General features: G+C 36.4%; 2 protein-coding genes across 7 annotated transcripts; both read left to right on the forward strand.

Annotated features, from left to right (window-relative positions):
* The first annotated feature begins 498 nt into the window (after positions 1 to 498).
* On the forward strand, positions 499 to 6,895 carry LOC127786956 (uncharacterized). 6 transcript variants are annotated; one of them, XR_008020082.1, is made up of 8 exons: positions 499 to 665; positions 1,351 to 1,672; positions 1,760 to 1,853; positions 2,946 to 3,067; positions 3,228 to 3,377; positions 4,397 to 4,495; positions 4,735 to 4,871; positions 4,940 to 6,895. XR_008020082.1 is itself a non-coding variant. In XM_052314766.1 (7 exons), exons 2-7 carry the CDS (start codon positions 1,352 to 1,354, stop codon positions 4,783 to 4,785), a joined length of 837 nt encoding a protein of 278 aa, XP_052170726.1. In that variant the 5' UTR covers positions 499 to 665; position 1,351; the 3' UTR covers positions 4,786 to 4,952. The 6 variants fall into 6 exon arrangements, 4 of the variants coding, with proteins under 4 accessions (XP_052170726.1, XP_052170727.1, XP_052170728.1 ...); XR_008020083.1 differs by lacking the exon at positions 4,940 to 6,895 and having other exon boundaries at positions 3,696 to 4,495; positions 4,735 to 4,784; XM_052314766.1 differs by having other exon boundaries at positions 4,735 to 4,952.
* A 101-nt stretch (positions 6,896 to 6,996) lies between these two features.
* Positions 6,997 to 25,705, forward strand: LOC127786953 (uncharacterized). Its single transcript, XM_052314763.1, has 6 exons — positions 6,997 to 7,542; positions 7,789 to 7,948; positions 20,838 to 21,025; positions 21,770 to 21,893; positions 23,229 to 23,359; positions 25,214 to 25,705. Exons 1-6 carry the CDS (start codon positions 7,312 to 7,314, stop codon positions 25,343 to 25,345), a joined length of 966 nt encoding a protein of 321 aa, XP_052170723.1. The 5' UTR covers positions 6,997 to 7,311; the 3' UTR covers positions 25,346 to 25,705.
* Positions 25,706 to 26,740: the final 1,035 nt, after the last annotated feature.

Here is a 26,740-nt window from a genome sequence, read left to right on the forward strand (position 1 = left end):
CATATTATTTTATAAATAGATAAGGCCTCACTTTAATAGAAATACGTATTTAATATTGATTTCACATTTAAATATTTAATATTTGACTTAAGCAATTGAACTGATTATTCGAAAATTTTCAAGTGTTATTTGATTGTTATATTTTTTTACAGAATTTAAGTAGTTTATCGATGATGTTTTCAGTAAATAAATCTATTATTGTGTTCAAGCGGCAATAATAGTGATATTTTTTTAAATTTTATGTTTAAAATAAAAACTAAAAAATAAAGGTTGTCAATTAAACCAACCTATTCACGTTACTAATTAATGAGACGACAACCGGGGTGACTTGTATAATCTTGCATTATTTATTAACGGCGTGAGAAGCCGCCGAGGGTTAAAGTGCAAACGTCTTCGGATAACGAGAGTGTAGCTTAATTAAACCATAAATTAGGGGCACCGGCACAATTAACTAAATAATAGGCGCTTTCCATTTGGGCGCTCATAGTTACCACTTACCGGCCTCTATCAATCTTCAAGGAGAGGACGGTGATCAAAACGGAAACAGGAAAAATTCTCCAGAAGCAGAGCACAGCGACACTTCGCCCTTCGGTTACTTCGCTGGATCTCAAATTCGAACCCTAATTTACCTCTGAATTCCACTTAACCTTCAGAGAATTCTCCAGGTAAACGAACATCCACCGACCTCTTGTCTAATGTGTTCACATACTTGGGGTTTTTCTCAAAGGGAAGCCTCGGAAGCTTCAGTTCCTGTCATTTTCAAATTATCCATCGTACTCCGGGCGTTTCTGAGCGCTGAACGAAGAATTGTATCGGACAATCGTGTCATGGTTATTTGAAAAGAGAAAATAACGTGCTGATACGTCAAGTAACTTGTAGGTAAGCTTGGAACTAGGATTTATGGGAGGGAAAAGTTCAAAGGAACTGGAATTTTACTTACTTCTGTCGGTTGGGTTTAAGTAAATTTCCATAATTTTCAATCATGGTTCCAAGGATATATCTTCCCAGTAATAATGTTGCATGTAAAGCTGTTGCGCTGCAGGGTATGTAATATACTATAATATATATCCATGTACTTTCTTACTAGCAGTGTGGTTACCATGGAAAATTGAGCAAGTGATTTCCAAATCAGCTTAACTGATCCAGAAAGCTTGTATTGGGTTACTGATTTGGGTTTGCAATGATGTGAGAATAGAAGAGTCAAAGTTCACATTCGTTTGTGTGCTAAAATTTTCTTGGCACATGTTCCTGTGGTCTACTGAAACTGTAATTGCCTCAGACACAGAAAGTTTTCCGTTATTTGTTTATGGATAACAAATTATGAATTTTAATGCAAGTTTGAACTCGTAGAATGTTGACGGGCCACGCAGATGTGCTGCCGAAACATGGTTCCGCAAAGGATTTGCTGCTATCTGATCCTGTATCAGAGATTAATGAAGATGAAGAAGGGGATGCTCACGGGCAGATACTGTATAAAGCTTCTTTCAAAGAACTGGCTGAAAAAAATGTTGAGTATGACACTGTTACATGGGTTTTAATATCCTTGCTCCTGGTTTTAGCCTGGGGAATTGGAATCATCATGTTGCTTTATCTGCCCATCAGAAGATATGTGCTACAGAAGGACATTTCATCACGCAAACTGTATGTTACTCCTTATGAAATAGTTTACAAGGTAATTTATATAACTATCTCCTGTTAATTTTAAACAGCGAAAGTGCTTTGGAGCTAATTCTTTGTGGTTTTATTGTTTTGTCTAAAGGTCACAAGGCCTTCCTTTGTACCCTTTTGGGGAATAATAAAGATAGAAAAGCATGTACCTCTGTCGGAGGTGATTGACATTATCATTGAACAAGGTACTGGATGGAATTTTTATATTCTTTTTTGGTAATTAGTGATTTGTTTGTAGTTATCCATATTGTTTTTTTTTTTTCTCAATTAATTTAATTTTTTTATTTTCCAGTGCATAAGTATCAGGGGTTATTCAACATGAGAACATGTCCACTAATATAACTTATTCAAGGTAGTTAAAACTAATTACAGGGGTTTACCTTGATTGTCTCCTACAATCTGCATTCTAACTTATGATTTTACTAACAAATTTTTGGAAAAAAGCTGGTATATTGGTGCATATCTAGTGACTTAAAAGTTGGGAATTTGTTTTGTTAGAAAATACACAGTGAATCATTTGCCCACACTTAAAAACTTTTGTTATCTTTAGAAATAAAATGTGGTAGAATACAAAGAAAAGTGGGGCCAGATATCTACTTGATGGGAAAGGGTTTCCTACTTTCATTCTTAGTAGCCTAACTTTGAGTAATTTTATTTAATTTTCTTATGGAGGTGATAAGAAAATCATGTTGAGGGGAAATGCTCAATGGGGGAGGCCAAAGTTAACTTGTACTCAGGTAATAAAGAAGTACATGAAATGTGGTTTTGTGAAAAATTATTGCTGTTGATAGAGAAAAATAGAGCTATAATTGTCTCGAGCAACAGTAGATTACTGTTTTTGTTTGATTTCATCAAATAGGCTAATCTGATCATTCTGAACTCGCACTCTTCTCTCACTTTTTTCAACTTAAAGATTCTAATATTTATAAAAAAAATTGACAGAATTATGTTGCTCGTTTACATGTATACTCTGGAAAGTAGTGGTGGGGTTCATCATAACTATGTGTACTTAGGAAGATACAATTGAATATTAATATGCACTGTTATAGCTGTGACATGAGTCACTTGTCTGTTTTGTCCAACCTTGTGTCTTGTTTCTATGCTCTTGCAGCATAGCAGGCATAATTGGTACAAAGCAGCATTCTGCTTAGATCATGAAGTTTAAGCTTTATTCTTGTTACCTCAAACTCGTTGGAGTTTAATTTGTCATTCTGGCTTTTGCCTAAGACATTAGTTCCAGAGTAAATGTCTTACAGAGTTCGTATATTGATGTGTAGGCTGCTTGCAATCATTGTATGGTATCCATACCTTCCTAGTTGAAAGCAGAGCACGGGGAAAAGCTGCACCTGTAGATCAATTGCAGGTGCAAGGGGTTTATAACCCGGGACTTTTGCGAAAGGTAACTTCACTCTATAATATTGCTTACTTTGTGAACTTGTCTTGAGTTCAATTACCCAGAAAGCAAGAATTCTTTGCACATATGGTCCTCCTTTTTATGTTTTATTTCTATCTGACAAAATTCAACATGTAACTAAACCATTGTCTCAATGTTCTCTAAGATCATTGTATCTGAAGCTTCCAAGATGATACAAGATGTTGGCAGAAGCTGGAAACCACATCCTCAAATCAGTGAACGGGATACCATTGTCCATATGGGATCTTCAGCTGAGGGTCCAGCCGTGTTGAGATCACCATACAAAAGTCAGAAGGTAATAACAAAAATGTTATGATCTTCTCAACTCATACCATTGCAAAATGTGCAAGATGGTTGCTCTGCTCATCGAATTACTGCTATTTAGTGAGGATTCTAGGTTTGAGGTGAAAGTATTTTTTTTAATCGCAAATTCTTCCAAAAATCAGACCCCACCTAGTGGGATTAGGGCTTGGGATGAAATTCATCCGGAACCTCTGATTGGGAGAATCACCTAATCATGAAATAATGAAATTGAATGCTAGTAGACCTTCATCAAAGCAATGAAGATAGTAGTATATGCTGTCATTCTCAAGCTGTTGACTCATTAATTCAGTGTGAGCTCTGGACGGTATAGAAGCTAGAAATTGATGGAATGTGCAGAGAGAGAGAGAGAGAGAGAGAGAGGTTGTGACGTGAATTACATTAAGTCATCCAATCCAGTCATCTTGCTACAGGTATGGATCCGTTTTATTTAGTTTTTACCAACTGTAAAGTATTTCTGTTTGTCAAAGAAGCTGCCTCCATGAATGTTTGCCTTGTTTTTCCTGTTCACATATGAATGGCCAGATCTAATGCCATTTCAATCTTTAGCGACACAATATATCTGGGACCAGGACCAACTTGTCAACCTGCTGCAGGATTCAAACTTCAGTAATGAAGTTATTTGAGTCCATTGACCTTGCCTTCAAGTATACAAGCAAAGCATACTCATGTAGAAGCAACGACCAAAGTTTGACCCAGCTTTACAGTTTGGAACTCGATGGAATTTGTTATATTTTAAGGCTTGGGCTGATACTGAGCAAATAAGCAAAGTTAGTGGCAGAAAATGGATGTTACCTATATTCTTCAGCTTGCATCTTTGAGCGAGGCATTTATGTAATATTGATTTAGTTATACAGGAGTTCAACTTCATCGGAACTTTTGTTAATGTTGTATTATTAATAAACATTACTGTCGCTGCCTTTTCTGTTCTCTTTCTTTCTTTATTGTCTGGTTAAGTATGGTTCTCGTTCTCAATGACTCTTCACCATGCAGATCATAGGTTCCCCACACCATGCTTCAGTTGAGCACGGAAGTGTCCTGCCTGCAGACGTGTTGCTACATAAACTTGAAGAAGTTAACAAATCAGTCAAGGTATAGATCTTTCCTTTTTGCTTGGGGCAGCTAAAACCATATGGTAATCAAATAATGCAATGCCATATCTCTAGTACTAGATGGAGTCATTTTAGATGTTAACATGGCAATAGCTATATAGTAAAGGGCAAAAGGGCAATGTTGTTCCTTCTCAACCTTATACTTAATATGTTGTTGTTGTTGTTATTGCTGCTGGAATGGTTCCCTAATGATGTCCTTGTGTTTGGCCTCATGACCAGAAAATCGAGCTGCTTGTCAACAAGTCCCGGCCTTCCCAAGATGACAGCTAATCTACAGTCACCGTCTCCTTCCAATGGGTACCGCCGCCCTATGGAAGAGGAGATTGAAAAGCGAAGTGCCATGCCCTCTAACTATTGTAAGGTGCTTTAGTTTTACACAGGGCACACCATTCTCTGTTTGGTTGGCTGATAGTTTATTGTACAGCATCAAGGCGGCATTTCATTGGCAACGCCGACGTCCCCCACCGTGTTTTCTTTCGTCTCCGGTGACAGCTCTCTCTCTCTATCTTTCTCTCATTTTGCCATCTAGGAGCTAACAATAGGAATTATGATAGACTCAACTAATTCTTCTCCCCTGTGAGTCTGTGATATTATGTATTTGTGCTCTCTCTCTCTCTCATTTTCCCTTCTAGGAGCAAACAATAGGAATTAGGATAGACTTAACTTATTCTTCTCCCCTGCGAGTGTGATATTATGTATTTGTGTTCTGTATGTGAGATGGCATTTAGTTCAATAGGATGCTTAAATTTGTGATTACACAGTTCTATTATCAAAAATGAATTTGAGAACAAATGGTAAAATGTTTGGTATTCCAAACGGAGGACAGGAGGATTTCTTCTTTTAGCAATGACTAGGACTTAGATTCTTGTATAGATAGGCCCTGTGATTTACCTTTCGAAAGCTGATTTAGGGTTTATAGTTTGGGATAATCATAAACAAAGTTATAGTCTGATAATAGGTGAAGGGTTAGTGAATCTCAAGTCACGAATTTGAGTATTGGAAGCCTTTAATGAAATGATTTTTTTTTATTTTTTTTTTTTTGTGGTAGACATTTTTATAATAATGTTGTCGGTTATGAATTTAAGACATTCTAATAATTAGTATTTTGTTGAGCACTCTAATAATTAAAATTAGGGCTAATTATGAAAATAATTCAATTATTTTAGTGAATTTGTATTTTTTTTTTAATTTTGTCAATTAGGTCTAAATTGATTTAGAGAAAATGTGTCAATGCTGATTTAACATGTTAGATGTCACACTTAGTATGCTGAGTTGATTTTACATGTTGAATAAAATTATATTCAATTAAACTAATTTAAATTTAATTGTTAAAATTAAAAAAAATTGTTGCCCTTAGAATTATTATGGTTAACATGAGCTTAACATGAAACTTAGTAGAAATAACACAACTAAAATAAACGTAATGGTTCTTTTATGAAAATTAATTAATTAATGTGTATTTATTACACTTTAATTATTGCTCTTAAGATCAAACTTGATGGTTAACTAAACATGTTTTTCATATTAATTGGTGAAAAAGCACAATTTATATCATGTATGTTGGAAGTGGAGGTGTTCAAATTTCGATCTGGATCCAATCGGAAAGCTCAATTCAGTCTGGATAAGTTTAGTTCAATTTTTAGTCTGAAAATTAAAAAAAATCTGTCTTCCATTCGGTCCCAATTTTAATTCAAAGACTGAATAAATTATATATATATATATATATAAGTTTTTAACTTAGCAATATTATAATATTGTTGTATTTTTTTTGAATAAATTACATTTCAAAAAGTCTACATTAGAGGATATCACGTAACAAAAAAAATTAAAATAATAACATAACAACAACATATTAGAAACCAACAAAAGAAAATTCATCTTATAACATAATAAAATCACGTAAAAGAAATCGTCAATAATATTATAAATATGATAATATGTGCTGCAATAGTATTTATATTAATATAGTTACAGAAACAATATAACCATTGTATTACTACAAATATAAATTAAATAAGATATAATCGATCAAACCAAGTTGATCCAATCCCACTCTTGGGATTACTATTTTTGCATGGTTTTCTGTCTCTCTTGCTTTTGATTTTGACATGTGAGATAAATTATAAATGAAAATTTTATCTAATTAGACAGGATAAAAAATTAAATTCATGACCTATTAATATGAATCTTAATTTATCATGACTCAATCACTTAAAATGTGTCTTAGGAGTTGATCAAATCGAGAGCGATTTTGTTCACTCCCTTAATGATCACCCTCACTACTTTTGTGAGGGTAAAAAATAACGGGCAAAAATAGTGAGGGTGATAATCACCCCGTTAAAGGAGGAACAAAATCGCACTCGATCCAATCCCACGATGTAATATTTGATTAAATTTTTTATTAATTTTAATTTCAGGTCCAATTCTATTTTATCTTAGACCCTTTTACTTTGCCTAGATTGATTGAACAGTCTTCATGAAAAAAAAAAAAAAAGTTGATTTAAAAAATAAAAATCGTCGGTGAAATGGCGGCGGCGGACAGAAAGAGGTCCGGGCGGAAAACAGGGAGGGCATCGGCGGCGGCGAGGAGAGAACGAGAAGCTGCGGTGGTTTCTGTATAAAGTTACAGAACGAAGGGGGAGGAGGGGGAAAAATTGCACCGGCGTTACTGTGTCGGAGCCAAAACGGCGTTGTTGTCTTCGTGGCATTGAGCAAACCTGCTAAACCGTAGATCCAGCCAAATCTGTACCAGATTCAGAGAGAGAGAGAGAGAGAGAGAGAGAGAGAAGGAAGAAGATGATGAAGAAGAGAGTGTTAGTGATTGGAGGAAGCGGTTACTTGGGCCAGCATCTTCTGCAATCCCTTTCGCAGATAGAAGATCCGGCCCTTTCGTTCGACATAGCTTTCACCCACCACTCTTCTCCTCCTCCACAGCCCTTGCTCACCGCCATTCCCCAGGCGCTCGCTTTCCCCCTTGATTTACGCTCCGGGCATGGCCTCGACTCTGTCTCCCAAGCATTTGGCCAGGTTCTATTTCAAGATCTAAACCCAGAAGAGAGTTCATATTATTCACATTTCGTTGTCGATTCTCTCTTTCCCATTTTTACGTGCTTTTCATTTGTTCTCTTCATTATGGTTCTATTATCTTATGAAGGCAGATAATAATATCATCTTAGCTTAAACCATTTACATGCATCCTATTGCCTATTTGTCATATTAACAGAATCTATTCACTATTTTGAAAAGCTGATACATATTGATTTTGATTAACAGCCTGACGTGGTGGTCAATTGTGCTGCTCTCTCAGTTCCTCGTGCTTGTGAAACAGATCCTGCAGCTGCCATGTCCATTAACGTGCCTTCTGCTCTTGTGAAGTGGTTATCGTCTTTCAGAGAGAATAATACTCTTCTGATTCATCTATCAACTGATCAAGGTAAAGCATGCCAAACATCTTATGAACCTCATATGCCACACAGATTCAAAGGTTAAGAGCCTTATAGTCTGCAGTTTGGGATCTTAGCTGTGAAACAGTTGGGTATAGAGTTTTTTTTTTTTTTGTTTTTAAACAATCCTAGTTTGTTGAAAAATATTTTTCTTGGATTTATTTTTGGATATGATTCTTTTGTTGACCACAAAAAATCTGTGCACAGCTGAAGTGCAGACGAGCTTATTATAATACTATTAGCAAGGAGTGAGATGCGGTCAAATATAATAAAATGGCTTACCAACTACCCAAATCCACTATTTCCTTATGAGACAAAAGGATCACAAAATGTAAGGATTTTAAAATTATACCAGGAGAATCTCTAACCACTCAACGTAGCTTTTTGGTCCTTGATGCCCATATCAAGAAATGGATGAAGAATGTTGGAAACCGATAGGAAACCTTAGGGTTTTACAACTTCCAATCTCAAACTATCGATGGACAAAATAGGAAGCAGAAATAAACATACACAGAGCTGAAATCAAACGAAAAACAGAAAACGAAAACGAAAATGAAAGCAGGCACGAGAGTTTTTACCGTGGTTCACCTCAAACCGAGACTACGTCCACGTTGAGCTCGAGAGAGAAGAGCTCACTGCACTATGAGATGAAACCAAGATTACACCCACATAAGCCCTCACCAAACCCTTGATACAAACAATGGTTCGAGAAAAACAAAACTGCCAATGAATCACTTAATACAGATTAAAGGCAACCCTATCGAACCATAAAATATGATCTATACAATCATTTACAGAAAGAGAAACAGAGAGCAAACTAGAGAAGAACCCTAGCCAAAGGCGAGAGCCTTTAACCCCCAAAACAACCCGATCACACTTTTCTCTTTCTTTCTTTTCGCCTTTTTCGTATTTTTCCCATCTATCTGGATCACATCTCGAGGCAAGATTAAAAGCAATGAGGAGCGGCTGGGATTGAGCCTCATAAAGTATAGATGGATGAATGAGATCAAATCGTGCAAGCATGATTGATTATTCCAACAAAAAATGGCAGACGAGCAGGAGATGATCGGGCAAAAGAAAAGAGGGCGAGATCAAGCGCCAGCTGAGGATAGCCGATGGTTGCCACGTGCAGCCATCCAGCAGCTGCCAAATGGTAGCATGTGGTTGCTGCACGTGGCCTTCCAACCAGCTAAAGACAATGACGCCATTTGGAGCTTCATAGCCAACAAACTTCACCTTGAAGTGCCAAACAGAAGATGGAATCCGAACTTCATGACAATGTGCAACATGCTACAATCCTCTCCTTTATAGCTCTGGTTGATAAGATCAACCAATACCCACATGCAACAGATCCAAGCAATGCTTGAACTTTGTTGCATTTAGCAACTTTGTACCCATATCTGCAGGGTTATTTTCTGTAGGCACTTTTAGTATAGAAATAGTGCCATTAATAACCAAATCTCTAACATAATGATACTTGACATCCACGTGCTTTGTGCGTTCATGATAGACTGGATTTCTGGTCAAGTGAATTGCACTTTGACTGTCTGAATACACCTCAGCCTTACCTTGAAGCAGGTGAATTTCCTGGAGGATACCTTGAAGCCACACAACTTCTTTAACAACATCAGTCACTGCTACATACTCAGCTTCAGTGGAAGACAGAGCAACCAGAGGCTGCAACTGTGATTTTCAGCTGATGCAATTTCCACCTGAGGTGAAATATAGAGCAGTAGTGGACTTTCGGGTGTCCCTATCCCCTGCAAAGTCAGAATCTATATATCCAACAAGATCAAGAGAATTAAATCTTTTCTTGTAAATTAGTCCAACTTCAGCGGATTCGTGTATATATCTTAATAAATATTTAAGAGCCTCCCAATGAGGTTTACCTGGGTTGGACATGAATCTGCTAAGGGATAATATAGCATAGGCTAGATCAGGTCTTGTACTAATCATAGCATACATGATAGTTCCAATTGCATTAGCATATGGAACCTTTTCCATTTTAATGATTTCAGAGTTGGACGAAGGGCATTGAGATTTAGTTAAGACAAAGTGTCCAGCTATTGGAACACTTACTGGCTTGCAGTTCTGCATGCCAAACGTTTTTACAGCTTTCATTAAATAGTCATTTTGATGTACCTTTAAGCTGAAATTTCCTCTATCCCTTTCTATTGTCATTCCTAAAATTTTCTTAGCTGACCCTAAGTCTTTCATGTCAAAACTTGTGTTAAGCATTTGTTTTAATTCATTTATCTTAGACTTAGACTTGCTGATTAACAGAATGTCATCTACATATAACAATAGATAAATTGGGACATTTGAGAGAATGAAATAGAAACAGTTATCATATTGACTCCTTACAAATCCAATTCCTAAGACAAAATTATCAAACTTTTTATACTATTGTCTTGGGGATTAATTTAAGCCATAAAGGGATTTTTTCAGTAAACAGACATGCTCAGGCTTATTTGAGTCAATATATCTAACAGGTTGGGTCATATAAATTTTCTCCTCTAAATCTCCATACAAAAAAGCTGTTTTAACATCCAATTGTTCTAATTCAATGTCAAATTGAACAACTACTAATAACATCATGCGAATGGTTTTGAATTTAACTACAGGGGAGAAAATTTCAGTGTAATCTATACCTTCCCTCTGAGTAAACCCCTTTGCCACTAATCTTGCTTTATACCTAATCGGGTCAGTGGGAGATATACCTTCTTTTAACTTATACAACCACTTACACTGAATTAACTTCTGATTCTGAGGTCTAGGCACCAATTCCCAGGTGCCATTAATTTTAAGTGAGGCCATTTCCTCATCCATGGCCTGCTGCCACTTTACACTTTCCTTGGAGCTGACAGCCTCCTCATATGTGGAAGGCTCACTGCTCCTTAATTCCAGAGCTGTCACAAGGGCACAAAACACTAAGTCTGAATAGGCATACCTTGCAGGGGGTCTGGAAACCCTCCTGCTCCTATCGCGGGCTAGATGGTAATCACTGAGATCTTGGGCAGAGCTGTGATGCTCCACCTCAATCTCAGTTTCATCTTCTTGTTCCTCTTGATCATCATCATGATCAGAGGTTTGATTTTCATTTGGGATGGGGACATCCTCTAGGTTGGATTCTGTTGGAGCAGCTGGAAGGGAACCTTCAGCCTGCTCCACCTCAATTTGAGACCCTCCTAGAATGATAAAATCATTTGGACTTCTATTAAAGTTGGCATCTTCAGAGTTTACAATTTTACAAGGGAAAATTGCTTCATTAAATATGACATCTCTGCTAATAATGATTTTTATCCCACCAGATTGTCTTTCCCATAATCTAAAACCTTTGGTCCCTTCTTGGTAACCAACAAACACACACTTAATGGACCTAGGATCTAACTTACCTTCTGATTTGTGAGCATATGCTTCACAACCAAACACCCCAAGGTAATCAAGATTTAATTTCCTACCGGTCTATTTTTCTTCAGGGCATTTAAGATTTAGGGCAGTGGAAGGACTTCTATTTACTAAATAGGCTGCAGTGGATAAAACCTCCCCCCAAAAGGATTTTGGCATATTGGAGGTGAATAAGAGGCATCTAACCTTTTCAAGAAGAGTTCGGTTCATCCTCTCAGCTACCCCATTTTGTTGGGGTGTATACCTCACAGTCCTATGTCTAAGTATTCCTTGGGTATTACAGAGTTCATCAAACTCTTTGTTACAGAATTCCAGACCATTGTCTGTTCTTAAGGTTTTAATCTTTCTATCTATTTGATTTTCAATTATGTTCTTCCAAGTTTTAAACTTCTCTAGAGTCTGGTCTTTAGATTTTAAAAGAAAAACCCAAACCTTCCTAGTGAAATCATCAATAATAGAAAGAAAATACCTGTTACCACCGTAAGTGGCGACCTGAGAAGGCCCCCATAAGTCTGCATGTATATATTCCAGGCATACCTTCGCCAGGTGAGTTCCCTTATGGAAACTCAGCCTGTGTTGCTTGCCTAGAACACATGACTCACAAAAATCGAGGGACCCCACTGGTACTGAACCAAGGTAACCTTGGTTAGACAGTACCTTAAGACCTTTTAGGCTCATATGGCCAAGTCTCAGGTGCCATAATTCTGTCTTATCAAATTTGACTATGCATGCAGAATTAATATTATTAAAAGGGAAATAACAACCATTCAAAACATACAATCCATTTTTCTTAGCACCAGTTAAAATTAGATCATCTCCTTTAAACACATACATTGATCCATTTTCTGCTTTATAAGAGAAACCTAATTCATCTAATGTGCCAAGAGATATCAAATTTCTTTTTAAACCAGGAACATATCTTACATCAGTTAAGGTTCTGGTTTTGTTATCATGCAATTTGAGGGATATGCTTCCTATACCTTTAACCCTACATGATTGGTTATTTTCCATAAACATTGTTCCAGATTCATTTTTATCAAAATTATGAAACCAATCAATGTTAGGACACATATAGAAAGAACATCCTGAATCCATGATCCATTCATTATCGATAGAAGCATTTGAAACAGTAAGAACCTCAGCTAAACAGTTTGAATTACTAGAGTTAGCATTTACATTTCCCCCTTGCTTTTGTTTCTTAATGTAGTCATAACAGTATTTCTTAATGTGTCCCTCTTTCCCACAGTGATAGCATTTCCACTTTTGCTTACCCTTTTTATCTTTCTTCTTACCCTTTTGCCCTGACCCACTAGCATGATCATTATTACCAGTAGAATGTTTTTTCTCATTCTTCCCCTTTACAAAAAGATTGTTTCCAAATTTCTTTGATGTCCCTAGTTCCAGTTCTCTAGCCTTAATGCCTGAAATAACAAGGTCTAGACTAGGTACTATACCAGTGTATCTTAATGCATGTTTAACAACATCATAATCATCAGGCAATGAATTTAATAGAATCATAGCTTCACTAGAGTCTCCTAATGCTTGATCAGTACCTCTAAGTAATAATGCAAGCCTAGTAAATTCGTCTATGTTCTCATCCATTGTCTTTGATGCACTCATTTTAAAGTTAAATAGCATGCCTTTTAGATATACTAAATTAGGTGCAGTAATGACAGAAAATAAAGTATCTAGTTTATTCCAGAGTTCTAAGGGAGTGGACATACCATCTACCTTGTGAATCACACTGTCACCCAGGTGGAGGAAGATCAGATTGAAGGCTTCTTCTCTGATTTCCTCAGTCCTCGCAAGCTGGACCATTTGCTATCATGCATCTCAAGTGCTATAAGCACTTTATGGTGAGAGAGTAACATTCTCATCTTCTCCTTCCAGCTTCCAAAATCTCCTTTCCCATCAAATATACCGATTTCAAATCGGGTAGAGTTCATCTTCGCCTTGTACGAAGGTTACTTAGGGGCTCTAAACTCAGAAAAGAATCAACACAGCACAAACCCGCTGAAAAACAGATTCTCTCAGAGAAACTCTAGATCACCCGCAAGAATAGATGAAAAACAGAAAAGGAAAAAACGAACAGATTGAAATTACAAAAACCCTAAGAGCCGAATTTTAACATGGCTCTGATACCACTGTTGGAAACCGATAGGAAACCTTAGGGTTTTACAACTTCCAATCTCAGACTATCGATGGACAAAATAGGAAGCAGAAATAAACATACACAGAGCTGAAATCAAACGAAAAACAGAAAACGAAAACGAAAATGAAAGCAGGCACGAGAGTTTTTACCGTGGTTCACCTCAAACCGAGGCTACGTCCACGTTGAGCTCGAGAGAGAAGAGCTCACTGCACTATGAGATGAAACCAAGATTACACCCACATAAGCCCTCACCAAACCCTCGATACAAACAATGGTTCGAGAAAAACAAAACTGCCAATGAATCACTTAATACAGATTAAAGGCAACCCTACCGAACCATAAAATATGATCTATACAATCATTTACAGAAAGAGAAACAGAGAGCAAACCAGAGAAGAACCCTAGCCAAAGGCGAGAGCCTTTAACCCCCAAAACAACCCGATCACACTTTTCTCTTTCTTTCTTTTTGCCTTTTTCGTATTTTTCCCGTCTGTCTGGGATCACATCTCGAGGCAAGATTAAAAGCAATGAGGAGCGGCTGGGATTGAGCCTCATAAAGTATAGATGGATGAATGAGATCAAATCGTGCAAGCACGATTGATTATTCCAACAGAAAATGGCAGACGAGCAGGAGATGATCGGGCAAAAGAAAAGAGGGCGAGATCAAGCGCCAGCTGAGGACAGCCGATGGTTGCCACGTGCAGCCATCCAGCAGCTGCCAAATGGCAGCATGTGGTTGCTGCACGTGGCCTTCCAACCAGCTAAAGACAATGACGCCGTTTGGAGCTTCACAACCAACAAAGAACAATATGAAATGAGAGCCAAGAATCAAATGGTGGGATTTAAAATGTGAAAACAAGCTATTTCAAAGGAAAATGTAAGTGGTAGAAGAGATTGGACTATAGAAGAAGGGCCTAACCAGATGTGGTTGTGTTGACTACTACTATTCAACAACAATAATATACCATGACAGGAGAGTTGAAGGGAAAAGTTCCAAATGAAGGTGAACTGAAGGGGTACAAGAAAAAATTAAAATCAAGAGAGCTTGTTACAAGACTAGACATACATGCTATAACTAAGCAAACATGAATATGTATAACTTAGAAATTAGACCAGAAAATGTCTTAATTTCATACTAATGAATGTATACAACATCCTCTTTTAAGCAGAGGATTATTGGCAAAGAAGGAAGGAAATAAATGACAGCATCCTACTATAATTAACTTTCTATATTTACATATTATTTACATAAAACACTAATCCTAGAATATTCTAGGATCAAGATTAGATCAACATAATTCCAGCAATAATTCCAACACTCCCCCTCAAGCTGGTTTGTAGATGTCTTTCATAGCCAGCTTGCCAATAAGTTTATCAAACTGCTTCTTGTGTAGACCCTTAGTTAGAACATCAGCAATTTGTTCGGTGGTTGGAAGATATGGCATGCATATAATTCCAGCATTGATCTTCTCCTTGATGAAATGTTTGTCTATTTCTATATGTTTTGTATGGTCATGCAATACTGGATTATGAGCTATAGAGATGACAGCCTTGTTGTCACAATAGACTCTTATAGGTATTGAATGAGAAAATTTCAGCTCTTCAAGTATTCGTTTGATCCACATTCCCTTACAAATTCCATGGGCAACAGCTCTAAACTCTGCTTCTGCACTACTTCTAGCCGCCACATTTTGTTTTTTGCTTCGCCAAGTGACTAGGTTTCCCCCAACAAAAGAACAGTAGCCCGAAGTAGATCTCCTATCGTCAATACTTCCTACCCAATCTGCATCAGTGTAGATCTCAACTTGCAGGTGGCCATGTTTCTTGAACATTAATCCTTTGCCAGGTGTCTCTTTAAGATATCTTAGGATTCTGTAGACCACCTCGAAATGCTCTGGCCTTGGTGAGTGCATAAATTGGCTTGCCATACTAACTGTAAAAGCAATATCGGGACGCGTATGAGACAAGTAGATTAACCTGCCCACAAGTCTCTGATATTGTTCCCTGTTCTTCACTTCTTCAGCTTTGGCAGCCTGTAATTTCACATTAGGCTCAATGGGAGTCTCTGACACCCTGCAATCGAGTAAACCTGTTTGTCCAAGAAGATTAAGTACATATTTTCTCTGATTGACGAAAATACCTTCTTTGGATCTTGCAAACTCTATTCCCAGAAAGTATTTTAGAATGCCCAGGTCCTTAATTTGGAACTCCTTTGCAAGTTTCTTCTTGAGGGCTGCTAACTCTGTCTCATCATCACCAGTTAAAATAATGTCGTCAATATAAACAATCAAAATTGCAACTTTACCATCTTTTGAGTATTTATAAAATATAGTGTGATCTGCCTGACTTTGAAGGAAGCCATAACTGGTAACTGCCTTTCCAAAGCGTTCAAACCATGCTCTCGGTGACTGTTTGAGACCGTACAGAGATTTCTTCAGTCTACATACTTTGTCACTCCCAAATTTCTTTTCGAATCCTGGAGGCAAACTCATGAAAACCTCATCTTCAAGATCACTATTAAGAAACACATTTTTTACATCAAGCTGGTGTAGGGGCCAATCTGAATTTACGGCAAAAGACAATAGGACTCTGATAGAGTTTATTTTAGCAACAGGAGCAAATGTCTCTTGATAATCAATCCCATAAGTCTGGGTGAAACCTTTAGCCACCAATCTGGCTTTGTACCTATCAATGTTCCCATCAGCCTTACACTTTATCGTAAACACCCATTTACACCCTACTATTTTCTTACCTTTGGGCAGGTAAACTATCTCCCAAGTGCCACTTTGCCTTAGAGCATTCATTTCCTCTATGACTGCTAATTTCCAATTCGGATCATTCAAAGCTTCCTGTATATTCCTTGGAATAAACAAGTGTGAAATCTTAGATGTGAAAGCTTTATAAGTTTTTGATAGTCTGTGGTAAGAGATATATTTAGCAATAGGATGTTTAGTGCAATTTCTGACACCTTTCCTAATTGCTATAGGAATATCAAGATCAAGAATAGTAGGAGAATAATCGATAATAGTTGAAGAATCAATTGGGGAACTATTGGGTACAATTGAAGGGAGTAAATTAGACGTTGAAATGGGATTTCTTACAGTGCCATTGCTCGGGTTTTTAGACTGGTTTTGTGTAGAGTTGACATTCAGGTCTTTGTTCCTTTGATGAGATCTCTGCCTAGTATAAACCTGAAGCTCAGAATTTAGATCGTGATAATCGGTTTGTAGTACTTCTCCTCCTGCACGAGAAACTCCTTTACTTGGTACCAAAGAACCAGAATCTCCTAAGTGACCATTATCAGAAACATGTGATTCTGGAGTGGGACATATTGCATTTGGAAGTGGGACAAAAACATCCCAAAAATTTTCTTCAACTTCATGTATCTCCCCCTGAAGAGAATTTTGGGTAAAATAAGGTTGTTTTTCAAAAAATGAAACATCCATACTGATATGGATTTTGTTTGTGAGAGGATCATAACACTTATAACCTTTTTTATGTGAGACATAACCCCAAAAAACACATTTGACAGCCCTAAGATCAAGTTTGGAACGAAATTGATTAGGGATATGAACATACACAGTACACCCAAAAACTTTGATAGGAAGATCCGAATGTAATCGTGTGTTGGGAAAAACTTCTTTCAGGCACTCAAGAGGTGTTTTGTACTTTAACACTTTAGTGGGCATCAGATTTATCAAATAGGATGCCGTCAAAACAGCTTCACCCCATAAATATTTTGGAATATGTATAGAAAACATTATGGCATGTGCGACTTCAAGTAAATGCCTATTTTTACGTTCAGCAATACCATTCTGTTGAGGAGTATTCCGACAAGTAGATGTATGGTGAATACCTTTTTCTTTCCAAAAAACCCCCAAGTGCTCATTAAAATACTCAGTGCCATTATCAGAGTGTAAAATATCAATTTTGGTTTGAAATTGAGTTTCTACCATAGTGTAAAATTTTTTGAATAAGTATTCTACTTCAGATTTTTTGTGCATCAAATAAATCCAACACAAACGTGTATGATCATCAATAAAGGTAACATACCACCGTTTGTCAGAGAAAGTAGAAATTTTAGATGGTCCCCAAACATCACTATGAATTATATAAAAAGGTTTGGATGCTTGGTAGGGTTTTGGTATATATGTAGAACGATGATTTTTTGCCAAGATGTAACTGTCACATTGAAAAAGTGAATAATCCATTCCTTTAAACAATTCAGGAAATAAACGTTTCAAATAGGCAAAACTAGGATGGCCTAGTCTAAGATGCCATAGCATTATTATGTCTGGAACAAGAATTGAACTAGTACTACTAAAGCCTTGAGCTTTTTTATTACTGATAGAGATATCATCAAAATAGTAAAGACCTTCAATCATCCTAGCACGCCCAATCGTCGTCCCCAAACTCTGGTTCTGAAATTCACAATGAGAGTAAAAGAAAATAGCACGATAGTTAGAATCTTTGCACAGTTTACTAACCGACAAAAGATTGCAGGCTAAGTTAGGAACATGAAGGACAGAAGTGAGATTAATATTCTCAGTCAGTTTAATAAGTCCTTTGCCTGCAATAGGTGAAAAACTACCATCGGCAATTCTGATTTTTTCATTTCCGGAGCAAGGAGTATAGGTATTAAAGAAATGAGAAGAACTAGTCATATGATTGGAGGCTCCGGAATCTATAACCCATGGAGAGAAATGAAGACAAGAAAGGGCGTTAGGTTTTCTATCTGTGTGTGCCAAGGAAACACTAGGAATACCAGATGAGGAATTGGATTTTAACAGTTGCAAAAGTTGATCAATTTGCTCTTTGTTAAAGGGATCGGTATCAACCTCATTGGCAGTAGGGACCCCACGGTGGCTCTTGTCTTCTTGCTTACTGCTTTTCCAATTAGCAGGTTTGCCATTAATTTTCCAATAAGTCTCGTGAGTATGGCGTGACTTGTTGCAATGGTCACACCAGACCCGAGGTCTCTCATCATTTTTACGCTGGTAATTTGCAGCCTTGTAGGCAGTAGCATTAGCAATTAAAGCAGAATTTTCAAGTGTCTCACCAGTGGTCTTTTTTCCTAGCATGACACTCCTTCGGCTTTCTTCTCTTCTAACTTCGACAAATACATCACCAATAGACAGAAAGGGAGACTGGCCAATGATCCGTCCTCGCACTTCATCGAACTCGATATTAAGACCAGCAAGGAACTTGTAAATACGGTTGTCTTCAACGAGTTTCTTGTGGTGGTTGCAATCATCTGTAGATTTCCACTCATATGTGTTGAAGAGATCAAGATCTTGCCACAATCGCTTCAAAGAATGGAAGTACTTAGTTACTGAATCATCTCCTTGACGGACCTCTCCCAATTTCAGAGTCAATTCAAAAACTTGTGATTGGTTTCCCAGGTCAGAATACATCTGATTTACATTATCCCACAATTCCTTTGTAGTAGGATAACACATATAATTGGAGCTGACATCTTCATCCATGGAGTTGACCAGCCATGTCATTACCATGGAGTTTTCAGCATCTCAAATGGAATGGGATGGGTCATCCGCTGCAGGTTCTTTCGTCTCTGGTAAGATAGCCAATTTTCCCTTGCCCACGAATATACATTCGAACTGATTGAGTCCAGCGAAAAAAATTATCACCATTTAAGCGGATAGTGGTGATTTGGACAGAATGGGTTGGCTGGGTCGCTGGTAGTTTGGTTGGGACAATAGCAGCAGAGGGTGTAGTGGTTCCCAAGGTGACTTCAGACATGGTTTAGGAAGAAGAAACTGGTTGACAAAAAACAATCAGAAAAATGGCTGCAGTGACGCTAGGAGGTGGTGATGCTGGGAGATAGCAGCCAGCAACTGATGGCGAACAGCAATCACGGCACAAAGACCGCGAGCAATTTGGTGTTCGGGAATGCGGTCAGCAGTGTTTGGGGATGGCGCAAGTGGATCTGAGATCGGAAATACAATCCGATACAGCAGCAAGCAGGTCTGCGGCACCTTCGTTGACGACGGCTGTTGTTCCAGCAGCTGGCTCCGAGGGCAGTTCGTCTTCCTTAGTCAGCGACAATATCTGGCTTCCAACTTCTGCAAAGGGACGACAGCCGATTGAGAGGCAGAGGTGGCCAACAGATCTTGGGTCGACAATGGCCAACAGATCTTGGGTCAACGGCTGGGATTGATGGGCAGTCTAGGGTTTCACAGTGAACGGCTGTGATTCAATCCCTAAATTACTGCTCTGATACCAACTTAGAAATTAGACCAGAAAATGTCTTAATTTCATACTAATGAATGCAAACAACATCCTCTTTTAAGGAGAGGATTATTAGCAAAGAAGGAAGGAAATAAATGACAGCATCCTACTATAATTAACTTTCTATATTTACATATTATTTACATAAAACACTGATCCTAGAATATTCTAGGATCAAGATTAGATCAACATAATTCCGGCAATAATTCCAGCAGTATATTTTGGCAAGAAAAGAAGCAAATAAGGCAATTAATGAAGCAAAGTCTAGAGTTAATTAAAATTTGTACTACAGACTTGAAATGAAGGATGGAAATGTGTGTGTGTGTTTAAAATGTCATGAGTTGTAATTGAGGAAATGAGAGTTTGCTTTAGTAGCAAAGGTAAGCTTACTCTTTTGTAGCTGGAAGGTCATGGGTTCAAGTTGTGAAATCATCTCTTTGCAGAGCAAGGATAAGGCTGTGCGCAAAAAATGACCCTTCCCTGACCCTTGCAAGGCAAAGAGTCTCATGTAGTGGAAACTATTCTTTTTTTTTTTTTTTAAGTTGTGAGCAGGGAAAATAAATATGCTTAATTCAGGTGTTTTAATGAATTCCATTCCAGTGATATTAGGAGATATGGAATTGACGCAAGCAAAATAAAAAGTCACCAATTTGTTCTAATTCGTTTTCAACCTGCCCACTTCAAATTGAACCATGACCCTCAATAGCATTCCAACAGAGCCTATCCTTCTTGTGAAGGAAAGTAATGCCTTATTTACTTTCACCTCTATCACATACCATAATGAATTGTGAACTTGGTAGCATTGTTTCATACCACTATCAGTCAGCTGGATAATTTCTTTTTTTTTTTTTTCACCACAGACCCCAAGGAAATATTAACAGGTCATTGCTCATCAGATGTAAATACTTTTCTTAGGGTCATCTTTCATAATATTCCTCGATGGAATTCCAGCTGGATTGACCACATCATGATATTGTTTTCTTTACTGGACTTGTTATTTTACTTTTTTATATTTTCTATATTCTATTCCATCCTGTGGATAGGTTGCAATTGATGGTACTCACTTGCAGTTTATGAAGGGGTAAAGTCTTTCTACAAGGAAGAGGACGAGACTATCCCTGTGAATGTTTATGGGAAATCTAAAGTTGCAGCAGAGCAGTTCATCTGCACAAACTGCTTCAACTTTGCCATCTTGAGAAGCAGTATTATCTATGGGCCACAGACTATCTCCCCTGTTCCAAAGTCCCTGCCAATTCAGGTACACACGTACAAGGGCTGTCCTTATTCATACTTCTTATAAATACATCAGCTAGCTGTCTAGCTTGCTTCCTTGGAAAATCCATGCTGAATACTTCCAAATACAAAAACTTGAATGAAAATCTTCGTGAAAAGTTAAAAGAGTAAAGGAAAGCTTCAAGTAGCCAAATGATACTGTTAGACATTAAAAAAAACTTTGTGAAAGCGATTTTTGAACTCAATATAAATCAAACCAAAACCTTAGTTTCAATCTTACTTTGGTTGCATCACTTTGCTTGACATTTGGATGGTCTACTTGAGTTTCTTTTCGATATGCCTTTCGCAACTAAAAATCTGTGCAACACTCAAGTAGAATCATTAATTGTACCCTTGGGTTGTATCCAAAATGTTCATGGATATGCTTAGTTAAGTATATTCATTTATTCGCAATATGTTTTGGCATATTAAAATCAAACTAGTGTCAATAGCCATATTTAGGATTGTTTACCTGCCTTTATGCTTTATCATTATGCTTACCATAGTGTTATTCAAAAATTCCCCTTGTGTTCTCTTGTAATGAGTTGGTGCCTCCACTTCAAAGACGAATTTATGCTTTGAGATAACAAAGCACCATCCATGCGCAATTGATCACATACCCTGTTTGATAGATTTCTGAGTAAAAACTGTATAATTCATTAATTAGATTCTTCTTCAGATACTAGCAATGTATGATTGACCACTGATGATCAATGTATCAATGATGCAGTGGATGGATGGTGTCCTAGGCAGAGGAGATTCAGTGGAGTTCTTTCATGATGAGTTTCGTTGCCCAGTCTATGTCAAGGATGTTGTTACCATCATAAAAAAACTGATTAACGTGTGGATCTCAGGTTCTCCATTTTCTTTTACATGTCTGGTGGTTCTGCTATATTCTTTGATTTGCAAAATTTTCATAGGCAACCTGTTTTCTTTGTTATTATTCTGAATATGAGAGACCAAAAATTTCTGGAAATGAAGATAAAATTTATATGTTTTGTTAAAATTCAACTTTATCTGTGTTATAAAGCATGAATCTGATCTAAAATGGACTCTAGCACTTAATTTGAGTGCTGTGGCTGAATCTTTTCTGTTCAAGTCTATAAGGAGACCTACAAGACAATTGTGTTTCATTACTATGGGTTGTCTCTCGACTTGACACATGATAAACCTAAGGTCTTGGGCACCATGCTCATATTAGACAGTGTAGATTTAAGAAATATCATAAAGAAAGTATGGTAGAGGCCAAATTTTTTGGTTGCCAAAGTATGGTTTTCTTAGTTGTTTTGCCAAAGGAGGCATGCCTGTTGCATAAGCCTAATTCCTCCAGAGGCCAAATTTTTTCATATCTTCATGCATCTCTTGGATCAGATTTTGCTTGGATAAATTACTTATTTGATTCTTATTCCTGTAAGATATTTACTGACAACAACGTTTTAGATGTCTCATATATGAGAGCTAAGAGGGACTTAACAAGCTAGGATTCATATAGCTGACCCCACCTAGTATTATTGAGACTTAACTTGATATGTTGTTCTTTATTAACTTACGAGGAAAGATATCAGAGGCACTGTTTTAGTTATATTACTTGCCTCAATCCCAACCCATTGGCTCTATATTACAACAAGAGTAAAATAGATTTAATGTACTATTACTTAAAATACCAATGTGCATGAAGTCTTACATCCGACCATTAATGATATGGTAATTGTTTTTCTCTATTATTTTATTTTGAGTTCATTTTTGTTTCCCCTCAGTGTACCTTTGAAGATGCCGATTTGTCACTCCTATTTGTTTACATGTATATTGACCTGATGGTTTTATGTGTCATGACCCCAAGGGTATAGTAGTAATTAGATATTGGAGGTGCATTTCTTTTTATTGTACTTTAGTTGTACTTTGCTGTAACAGTTTGTACCTTGTAGTTGTGTAGGATAGAACAACCTATAAATAGGCTGTGCTACTTAGAGAATGATAGGTTTTTTAGATGATAATTGAATCTCAGAATTTCCCTCTCAATTCTCCATCTCTCTCGATCTCTCATGTTCTCCTTCAGTTATGTTCGTCATCCCTCCCTCTTCTGTTCTAATCTCCCTCCATTTCTGACTCTAAACCCCTTGATCCCTTCCAATTTGCATTACAAACCTTAGGCTAGCCCTAGGAACCTAACATTATGCTCATTTTTGCAGAAGGAAAACAAATGCAATTGTTCCTAAATGTGGGTGGACCAGACAGGGTATCGCGTGTTCACATGGCCGAAGCTGTGGCACATATTAGAGGTTACAACACCTCGTTGATTAAACCAGTATCTGCATCATCGGTATGTACTTCATTCAAATTTCAATCTTTTCCTGCTGTCCGATAAATATGTTCATTAACATGTATATTTCTTGTGCCCTCATTATAGTGACCTTGCAACCCATTTATTGTTTTCTCATGATTTCATCTTGTGTATGTTCTTCTTGAGCCAATTGGTGCTACCATTTATGTTTGCACTGAAAAAGGAAAAAGAAAAGGCTTAATATGTACGACGTTCTCTCAACAATTAAAAAAATATGGTGTTTGATCTCAAATATACAAAACGTTAAGATTTTGTATCTTAACTATTAAAAATTATTGTTTCATGTTCTTTCCATGATAGAATGTTAGTGCATGTATGAATGCACTCATTTTCGCAAGTGACATGTCATGTGGATGACCAGTTGATAGTATTTGAATAGGTTGATTGATTTGTTGTGCTCCATCAATAATGAAAAAATATGACATTTGATTCTTGATGTGCAAAATATCAAATTTTATATCTTAACTATTACAAATTATTGCTTTAAGTCTGTATCTTGAGACAGAAAAGAGGAGATAAACAAGAGACTGAAGGAGTGATGGAATCAAGTTTAATAAAGAGAAAGGATGGAGATTAGTTTTGTCATATTTTGTGATCGAAAATAGAATAAGGTAGCGTTTTTTAGATTAATGATTCGAAGATGTAGGTATTTGAGATTTTATTTATATGGGATTTAGAGTTTTTTAAGTTATGGTTAATTTGGTCTTTTTTTCATCAAGATAAATTTTAATCTGATATGTTGTTGATATGATTTTTTTATGACATGACACTTTCTCTTTTCTATATCTATGTCTTATGTGGTATAGATAGCGGCTATGTTTACTTTCAATCTGAGTAAAGACTTAAAAGTAATAATTATTAGTAGTTAAAATACAAAATCTTAGGTTGCGTTCTCTTTGCTTTTTAATTTTCAATTTTGAGTTTTGAATTTATTTTCAGTTTTTTGTTTTGATAGTCTGTTTTTAGAAAATTGAAAACGCGTTCTCTTTGTCAGTTTGAAAAACTATTCCTCAAAACAAAAAATTAGAAAACGTGTTCTCTTAGAAATTTTGAAAATAAGTTTTTTATTATATTTTATTCAATAAATTTGATTATTCAATAAATTAAAAATATTTAATATTAATATATTATTAAAAAAATATATACATTTTAAAGTTAATGAATTTTATAATATTTTTTTCCATTACAATAATAAAATATGAATAAATAAATAAATGTGTTTTGAGTTTTAAGTTTGTTTTGGTTGAAAACATTCAAAATAACTTTTTGTTGTTTTGAGTTTTCTTTATAATTTTTTTTTTGTTTTAAAAAATGTATTTTTAAAAATAATAAGGAGAACACGTTTTCATTATTTTAGAAAATTAAAAACTAAAAATGACTTGAAAATAATAAAGAGAACGCAGCCTTAATGTTTTGTACATTAGAGATCAAATATTATATTTCTTAATTATTGAGGGAGCACAACAAACTAATTAGTCTTCAAATACTGCAATTGGTCATTCACATGGTGTGTCATTCGTGAAAATGGACACGTTCATAGATCGGCTAACATTTCGTCACAGCAAGCACTTAAAATAACAATTTTTAATCATTGAGTTACAAAATTGTGACATTTTGTATATCAGCGACCAAATGTCATATTTTTTAGTTATTGAGAGAATACCCTATGTATTAAGCCAAAGGAAAAACATGGCCACACCATTTCTGTCATGGATCAAAGTGTGTTCTTGACACTACTTGCAATACCGATTGGACTCAAAAACTCTTTGCACTGTTACTTTCCTTCCCACTGATGCATCCTTCTGTTCTTTCTTTCCTACCTGTCAAACACAGATTGATCGCGGTGTTGAGTCCCCGGCTGACATATCCATGGACATCACTAAACTGATGCGAACGCTGGATTTTTCTCCCACTCCATTCATAGATGGAGTCAGAGCGACGCTTGCAGCTGCAGCTGGTTCTTGATGTTCCAGAGATGCAGTTTTTGCCTGTCTGATTGTATCTCAATTTCATTTGATCAGGTGCTGCCTGGTGTGGCTGGTGCATGATCTTCAATGGCAGCCATTGATATGTTTGTTGAAGATGATATGAAGGCCAACAACAGGTCCGGAGAATTGAACAAAGTAAATCATTAGAATTAGTTTTCAATGGCTCGCTGTAAAACCCATTTGCTTTGCCTTTTAGGTTCCGTTTGTTTGGCCGAAAGTATTTTCTTTAGGGAGAACATTTTTCTGGAAAACAATTTGCTGAAAAGTGTTTTTCTGAAGTGTATTTTTTGTTGTTTGGATGTGAATTGAAAATATTGTTGAAAAACCATTTTCGGTATTTGGTTGGCATTTAGAAAAGTATAATATTTTTTTTTCTTATCATTAAATTTATAACATAAAGATAAAAAAAGCATAATAAATACATAATAACAATAAAGATTAAACTATAATTTTATTATATATGTTATTGTGATATATATATATATATATAAAGAGAGAGAGAGAGAGAGAGAGAGAGAGAGAGAGAGTTGGACAAAGGGTTAGACGATGGTGACAGGTGGAGCAAGATAGTGATGGCGATGTTCACACAATGAGAGAGGCAAATTTGACTAGAGATAGATAGAGATGATGACGCAAATAGAGCTCAATAGAAAGAGACAAAGACAATGACATAGAGAGGTGGATCTAGACAGAAACGGAGCCCAACGGAAACAATGACGCATGTAGAGGTTGATGGACAGAGAAGACAATCCAAAATGAGTCAACGGACATGCAAGATCTCAAGAGGATACAACGATGTAAGAAGAGCTTAATGAAGGTAGAGAAGAAGTTATGAGATCTAGATCGTTGCTCAATTTTGTAGGTGTAGAAAGTGAATTCTCGATTTCAACTTGGGAAGTCATTTTTCAATTTTTGTTATAGCTTTAGGAAATTACTTTTCATTGCTCCAAAGTAATTTCTTTTGACTTTGATATTTTTATGAAGCCTAACATAAAAAAATCTAAAAAACACTTTTCAAAAAAATATTTTTTAACAAATAATGACAATCATAGATTGAGTTGTTTTGTCAAGTGACATATACTGTTTTTCTTTATCATTATTAATTTTATGAATAGAAATAGACTCATGATTCAATTGGGTTGTGTACCCATCACACATGATATGGACCATTTCACTTGCCCCACTTGGTGGTTTGACTAAATCCTAATTGAAGTTTGTTAGGAAGGCCCACATAAACTATAAGAAAGAAAAAAATGAGATATAAATAAATTTAACATAATTTAATCTCAATATGGAAGTTTGTGTTTTTATGATAATAAGATAATTCATTAAATGTAGTTTTTTAAGAAAAAAAGAATATTACAAAACCTCT

This window comes from Diospyros lotus, chromosome 12, assembly GCF_014633365.1.
Source record: "Diospyros lotus cultivar Yz01 chromosome 12, ASM1463336v1, whole genome shotgun sequence".
NCBI lineage: Eukaryota > Viridiplantae > Streptophyta > Magnoliopsida > Ericales > Ebenaceae > Diospyros > Diospyros lotus.

Bases quoted from the DNA above. Each gene is read 5' to 3' on its own strand.
- LOC127786956 (XM_052314766.1), top strand. From the start codon at position 1,352: ATGTTGACGGGCCACGCAGATGTGCTGCCGAAACATGGTTCCGCAAAG. The intron at 1,673-1,759 runs GTAATTTATATA...TTTTGTCTAAAG, and splicing joins CTTATGAAATAGTTTACAAG to GTCACAAGGCCTTCCTTTGT. The intron at 3,068-3,227 runs GTAACTTCACTC...ATGTTCTCTAAG, and splicing joins ACCCGGGACTTTTGCGAAAG to ATCATTGTATCTGAAGCTTC.
- LOC127786953 (XM_052314763.1), top strand. From the start codon at position 7,312: ATGATGAAGAAGAGAGTGTTAGTGATTGGAGGAAGCGGTTACTTGGGC. The intron at 21,026-21,769 runs GTACACACGTAC...TCAATGATGCAG, and splicing joins CAAAGTCCCTGCCAATTCAG to TGGATGGATGGTGTCCTAGG. The intron at 23,360-25,213 runs GTATGTACTTCA...TGTCAAACACAG, and splicing joins AACCAGTATCTGCATCATCG to ATTGATCGCGGTGTTGAGTC.